Consider the following 7,593-nt stretch of genomic DNA (forward strand, 5'->3'; position numbering starts at 1 on the left):
TCTACGAATAATATAGCAGAAAAAGCTAAAAATCATGGTAGCAAATTAGCAATGAGCTATAACAATGCGAATAATTTAAGCAAATTACAGAATTTAGTCAAATCTCTAGCACCGTTGAATAAATGGAAATGGCACATACTTAATGAACATAGTGCCAACTGGACAGAACTACTGTTACACATGTATAGATCTCTAAATCTGAAGATTTTAAATAGAGATTTTCCAATGTGTGAGCGGTACTCTAGACAAATAGTTGTTGGAATTGGAAATTTAGCATTCTGTATTCCAATTTTATCAAAACTGCAGGTGTTGCTTCAAGGTATTAAACTGTACAGGTCAGGCATAGATGAATATATTTGGATACACATCGAGCAAATGATTTCACTGTTAAATCATGGTTATAAAGAGCTCAACTCATCAGCAAATCAAAGTGATTTGAGGGGAAACTTGAACAAAGCGATTGTTGATTTATGGAGTGCAAATATGCAGTAAATCCAAGTCTTTGGATGGAGACTTTTGCATGGATGTTTGCCCACTCATGATGAACTCGGCAAAAGAGGTATATTACATGGAAACCATAATTTAGTGTGTGTGCATGTTGCTTTCAAGACTTGGAAACTATTTCACACATTGGATTCTCACGTGTTTTCACCAAAAGTGGTATGGAGAAAAGTTTGCTCATGGATGGGCACATCATTGACATTGGACAACACTGATGCACGCAGATACATCAATTTTCTTGTCGTATCGTATTGGATATGCATTGTTTAGTAAAATGTCTAATGCTGCTTTATGCTTCACTGGTTCTGTTAGGTTCGTTTTGGACATTTTGAGGTTTTGATATAAGTTAGTAGTATTTGTATTTGTATTTCTATTGAAGCTGATTTTCTCCTTTTTTAAAACATCGGTAGTTAGGGGAAGAGTCTAATCTCTCACAATATGGCAAACTATTATTTAAATGTTGGTTGACCTAGGTGTTCATGTTTGATGTTCGATAGGGCCTCGAATAAGATCACCTTCCGTGGAAGGAACTAATGATAAAAAATATTAAGAAAATCATTTGTATTTCTTTCATTCTGATAAAAAAAAAAATATTCAATACGCAATTCATGCCTATGACAGTACTAATCTTGACAGTATTGAACTTTGAAAGGCAACAAATCAGACGAAAGCATTAAATTTTCTGAACCATACTAATAGTATACCAGAAAAAAAAAACTATAAACCATGATACCAATAAGTTACAACAATGCAAATAACTTGACCAAATTACAAGCTGAGTCCATAGTCAACCACGAAAACAGACTCGAAAAAAATACAACTAACCCAACAAAACAGGGTTAAAAAAATTATAGAGATTAATTTAATGTTATTACATTACACTTTACAACAGAAAGCAGGGTAAGCTATAATTGCACCTAACTACTCACACAGATTGAACTTACCTAAAGGGTTTAGCTGGCAACAGATTGAATTCTCATTCAACTTAATCCTTTCCTGCTTGCATATTTGCACTGCTGGGAATTTGATGAAAAAATCGAAAATGAATTCCTTTTTGCTTATTAACTTATTATTCCTTCTACTTTTCTGCTTTAAGCATACTCAGGATTGAGTGCTAATGCCTCCCTGTATATCATCTCTTTTATTTGTTCTTCATCCAAATGCTGTTGCTCAAACTCAAATGAGAATGGCTCCATGCAGATAGGTTCATCGGCTACGTCATGCAGTTTTTCAAGGTATGGATGGGCTAGTGCTTCTTCAACTGCCAATATTTAAACAAGAAGATATGAAAATTTATTCAATGTAATTCAACATGATGTTCAAAATGAACCAGTATGCTGTTGTATCTAGCTATAGAGACATAAATGAATAAAAGGATGAAAAAATTACCTGTAATTCTTCTGGTAGGATCAATTGTCAACATTTTATCGACAAGATCAATGGCTAAGGGATGAACATGGGGGAAAACCCTGTTCAAAGGTTGACGAGGATACTGAGGAAGTTGTCGGATATATCTTCTCGCATCGTCATTTTTTACTAACCCCACATCAGCGTCAGTTGGAGTGCCAAGAAGCTGTAGAAAGACAACAAGTGTAAGCAATTAAGCATATATGATGAATTACTACTTTTATGATTAAAGTATTGATTATATTCATGGCATTAATAATGAAATATTTATATGAGTATCAACTTATATGAGTAAGTAGCAACTAGAGAAAACATTTAGTGTAATGTTTACTCCATCCGTCACATTACAAGTGTCGTTTAAGATACTGCAAATTTTTTGAGAAAATGATTAGTTATACTGATTCCTATAGTCTTACCTCTGTCAATAAGCGCATTTGATGCACATGATCTTTGCCAGGAAACAAAGGCTTTTTGTTCATAAGCTCCATAAAAATGCAACCAACAGACCAGACGTCTATTGCAGAGGTGTAATCTGAGGAGTTCAACAACAATTCAGGAGCCCTATACCATCTTGTGACAACATATTCTGTCATGAAGTCACTTTCCATAGTTGGTCGCGCAAGACCAAAATCAATAATCTTCAAGTCGCAGTTTGCATTCAACAACAGGTTGCTTGGTTTCAAATCTCTATGGATTATGTTTGCAGAATGTATATACCTTAGCCCACGAAGAATCTGATACAAAAAGTACTGCAAGTACAAGGCATCCAATCATCAGCAAAACAAGTAGTTCAATTAATTCCAGCGCATAAATGTTAAGGCAATGATTTTGATACTAAAAACAACAAATTCAAAACACTGACCTGGCAGTGTTCATCAGAGAGATTTTGATTGGAGCGAATAATCTGGTGAAGATCAGTATCCATCAGTTCGGTGGTTATGTAGACATCATTAAACTCTCTACGCAAGGGTGGAGGAATAACATCTCTTAAACCAATTACCTGTTTTAAAAACAAACATTTTAACCATTACTAAATATACATTTATCAAATTGAGATTTGCACATTTGATACCTTAAGACTTAAACTACCGTGTAAACTTTAAAATGTATGAAAGTAATCAATTAGGCATGAACCGAATTTCATTTCTGTAATATTCAAAAGGAAAAAAATATAACTGTTAAGAGTCCCACATTGAGTAAGAGAAGACCAAAAAATGTGATTACAAATGAAGGCAATACCAATTTTAAAGGCCGGTTTCGTAAGAGTTGAGTTAGGATCAACCCAAAATTTAAGACGATATCAGAGTCCTGCTGACTAAATTTGTGTCATGTATTTTTCAAAAGCAATAAGTTATTATTAGATATTGAACTTAATTTTTGTCAAAAGAAAAAGATATTGAACTTAATTCAGCCTTACACAAATAATTGGTGTCACACTCTTCATAATTATTCTTTTGGGCATTATCTTTTTCCATTATTGACTTGGTTTTTTCTCAATCATCATGGTCCACCATTGTTAAGAGAGATGGCTTGTTTCCATTAAATATCAACAAACGTGTAGCTACTCACCACACATATTTTTCAACATTTAATGTACAACACTTTTACTCAAAAAAAAAAAAAAATTAATGTACGACTCCTAAAATAGGAACAAATTTTCCATGATCATTACGTACAATACTTGTATTCCTCAATCCTTCATGTATGACTTGAAATGTCAACACGATATTATCAACAACAATGATAGTGATAGCTCATTAAGAACCTTTCGCAGAAAGTAGCAGCAATGCTAAAAGAAGCCATGTAAAATCTCAAATAATTTCTTTGGTAGTGCAATCTCAAATAATTTTACATTAATTGACTATTAATGGTCATTTTTCACACACACTATACATGCCATCATTGAATTAAAACAGATTAGAAAACAATTGGTACAGTTGAAAATTTGTACCATGCGAAACATATAGATTAACAACTTAATTTGCAGCTTATAGCATAAGCGTTTATCATATATATAAATGCTTATTTTAACTATTTGTAAAATAAAGTTACACTGCTTTTGCTGTTTTTAGAAGTTATTAGCTTACATAAATAAGCTAGAATTAGTTTATGAATATGTCATAAGCCGTTTGTATAAGTTCTTTGAACATTCTCAACATGTTTATGCTATTAAATAAACTCGAATAAGTCAATCTAATAAAACTATCTGATTAATCAAATAAACTTTAGTAATTAAGAAGATAAAGATAACTACTCACATTTTCATGATCTAAATGCCTAAGAAGCTTAATCTCACGAAGCGTACGCTTCGCATCCATATGATTATCAAAAGCATTCGCTATCTTCTTCACAGCAACCAACTCATTCGTCTCCGTATTCAACAACGAACTTCAAAATTCGCATCAACAAAAACAATTCAGATTCATTTCTCACTTTCCAAAACCGTTAAATCAAATCAAATCAAATTCATCATAAACAAAACCGATTCAAAAAAGAAGAAAATTATTCGAAGCAATACCAAACGATTCCGTAAGCACCACGACCAATCGGCATGATCGGAGGACGATACTTCGCCGTAACCTCGAAAAGATTACCGAACACGTTGTACTGAACGAACTGTCCGCCGTGAGTTTGAACCGCCGGAAACTCAGCGACGCCGTTTTGGTTAACTCCGGCCATTGATTTGATTTGATTTTCTCTCTCTCTCTCTCTCTCTCTAGAAAGCGTCGGCGATGGAAGTGTGTTGAAGAAGAAGGCGGTGAATTTCAATTTAAATAATGTTTATAGTGAGTTATTGACTCGGCTTGTGAAGCACGTTGAATTTTATAGAATCTATTTTCGGAGAAGATGCTACGAAGAAGGTGCGAAAACGCGCGAAGAAAATTAACAACACACGCGCGCTACAAGAACGACGCGTTTGGATATTTGATCGGACGGTTGAGATTGTAGCCGCCTCTAATCTACAGTCTCAGTTTGTTCAATTATTTCAACTACCATCTTAATGAATGACTAAAATATAATATCGTTAGAAATAAAATAAGTCAGAGGGATTTAAATATTATATACAAAAATTGACTGATGCCTACATCTTAATATAAAATTTAAAAAAATCTCTCCTAAAATGGACTAATTACTAATTAGGCCCCTTTCCGTCATTAAAAAGAGATAATTTACACGTATATATCACTACAATTTTAGTTAAGAATGAATGAATGATTAATGTCTCAAATAGTTGATCAACTGTTTTCTGGCACATATATAGGCAATTTGTATCTGACAGCTGCTTTTTTATGTATTATATAGGATTAAGATAAGGAGTGTTTTTCATGTGGAATAAACTCACATGTATATTTAAATTGAGTTTGCTTTAATTTAATGTTTTTACAAATGACATTAACATGGATTGGTTAAAAATGATGGTGTTATTTTGAACTTTTTATGCAAATGGTTAGGAATATTGCTTTGTAGTAATTGGTCACTCTAACAATGTTAACTCACCTTAGACTATGCTTTGGACATGCGTAAAGATACATAAAATCATATTTGGGAATTCTTTTAGGACAATATGATGAATATCACACCATGATATGTCTAAAGTTGTTCAATTAGGGGTTTCATCCAAAAAATCTTCCATCTTTTTTCTATAAAGCCTGACTTATGAAGCATGTTTAAGTACACATTTTTTTAACCCTAAAACCTTACATTCATGACTTTTAACTTACTTGATTGTCAGAATGTTTACAAGTACACAACCCCTCAATTGTCATCCAAGTTGTCAATCTAGATTCAAGTACACATTTTCTAAACCCTAAAACCTCACACTCATGACCTTTGACTTACATGATCGTTGCCCCTCGACTGTCATTCAAGTTGCTAATCTCGGTCCATGTACACCTTTTCTAAACCCTAAAACCTCACACTCATGACATTTAACTTACTTGATCGTCAAAATGTTTGCAGGTACACCACCTCCCAACCGTCATTCAAGGTGCCAATCTAGGTCTAGTTCTAATCAAATATGTAAAATTATAGGTGGATTGGGTTTTCTTAATAATCTAAGCAAGGAAAAATAAAAATGCTCATCATATTAAGTAATGATTTCATTTTTATATTCTCGAATATAGTCCTTCTCTATCACTACATTGCTCCAAAAACCAACAATATGCATGAGAATATGTATTACCCTATTGATCCTCTACTTATTTAGAGGCTTGATTCTCGCCAAATTTGTAGCATGAAGTTGCACTAATACCTGTACATATACTTGTTCAGTAGTAATACCTTATAGGTTGGATGGACGGGGTGTCCACCTACCTATCTTTTCTCAATCCAAAAACAAAACCAAAATATATTTTTTATATAATTTTTTTTGTCTTGTTAACAAGTGTCCTAAATACATTGTTTAAAGAACTCACAACAAGTAATAATTTTATCTTGAAAAGACAGGTCAAACATAAGTAAAAGTTATAATTACACAATTTTTAATGTAAAAGTTACCATTTTTATATGCTTAAACAATGAGTATGATATTTGAACAACCATTTTTGACAACTATCATGACAACTTCCTTTTCCTCTCTTTCTATTGGTCAAAAACAATGGAAAGAGAAAAAGGAAGAGAGAGAATAAAAACATAATGTGAGTATGAAAGAGAGAGTTGTCAAAAAATTGTCACAGAATGATTGTACAAATATCATTTCTTTTAAAAAATATCCTAAAAACATTCGTTAACATTTTTCTCGTTCCTCGTCTTCCGTTTCAAGCTATTGTCTTTATACACTTTGTTTATTCATTTAAATTTCTTTTTTTATCAATGTGCACTCAAATTTTTGTCCAAGAATCTTTCGTCAAAGTCATTTACATTTCTGATCATTTCAAATTCAACGAGATATTTGTTTGTATTTTATGCTTCATGAATAGTTCTCTCCTTCATATATATCCTTGATAAGTTTCATTGAATAGATAAGCTTTTCAAATCTTGTCATCTTTCAATTGTTTTATGCATGATATTTATATATAAAATTTACAACTTTTGCAAGCTTTACTTGCATAGTAACCACAATTTGACACCATACTCATTATTTTAAAATTATGGTGAAGCTTGACTAAAATAAATGAAGTTTTTTTTGGGAGTCATTCTTTATAATTAAGATTAGGGTTACTACATAGTCATTGGATTTCATATGGATTGAACTCAAGTGATTAATCAATTTAGAATATGACAAATCATTTGAGGAAACATTAAATCTTGGTCGGAACAACTTTTAGTTAGATTTTACTTGCTTTAAATTATCATAATCCCCTTCTCCTAAAAACCAAAATAAAATCATATGTTGAATCAACAAGATCTCAATATCAAAATTTAGCTACTTTAAATTGCTCAAACAGACGAAAGCACAATCAAACCGCTCAAATAACTGAATCATAAATAATATCGATTCACAATTCAACCAACTAGACGGCTCGGTTCGATTCAATTCATAGAACATTAACTAAAAGAGAAATGATATTTTGACAACCACTTTTTGACAACTTTTTGACAACTTTCTCTCTCATACTCACATGATGTTGTTATCCTCTCTCTTCCTTTTTCTCTCTCCATTGTTTTTGACCAATAAGAAGTGAGAAAAACAAGGTTGTCAACAAAGTTGTCATCAAATGGATGTCAAAATATCATTACTCTAAC

General features: G+C 32.4%; 1 protein-coding gene across 1 annotated transcript; it reads right to left on the reverse strand.

The window, feature by feature from the left end:
• Positions 1-1,202: 1,202 nt before the first annotated feature.
• Positions 1,203-4,701, reverse strand: MPK3 (mitogen-activated protein kinase 3). Its single transcript, XM_085707952.1, has 6 exons — positions 4,427-4,701; positions 4,167-4,296; positions 2,771-2,908; positions 2,325-2,657; positions 1,891-2,074; positions 1,203-1,762 (listed from the first exon to the last, which is right to left on the reverse strand). The coding sequence occupies exons 1-6, from the start codon at positions 4,585-4,587 to the stop codon at positions 1,593-1,595; spliced, it is 1,116 nt and encodes a 371-aa protein (XP_085564078.1). The 5' UTR covers positions 4,588-4,701; the 3' UTR covers positions 1,203-1,592.
• Between the last annotated feature and the right edge of the window lie 2,892 nt (positions 4,702-7,593).

The sequence above is a fragment of the Medicago sativa genome, chromosome 4 (assembly GCF_051527215.1).
Source record: "Medicago sativa cultivar Bolivia chromosome 4, Bolivia_mono, whole genome shotgun sequence".
Taxonomy (NCBI): domain Eukaryota; kingdom Viridiplantae; phylum Streptophyta; class Magnoliopsida; order Fabales; family Fabaceae; genus Medicago; species Medicago sativa.

Coding starts and splice junctions, on each gene's coding strand:
- MPK3 (XM_085707952.1), bottom strand. CDS start 4,587: ATGGCCGGAGTTAACCAAAACGGCGTCGCTGAGTTTCCGGCGGTTCAA. Junction 4,297..4,426: donor GGTGCTTACGGAATCGTTTG/GTATTGCTTCGA, acceptor CGAATTTTGAAG/TTCGTTGTTGAATACGGAGA. Junction 1,763..1,890: donor TCCTACCAGAAGAATTACAG/GTAATTTTTTCA, acceptor AAATATTGGCAG/TTGAAGAAGCACTAGCCCAT.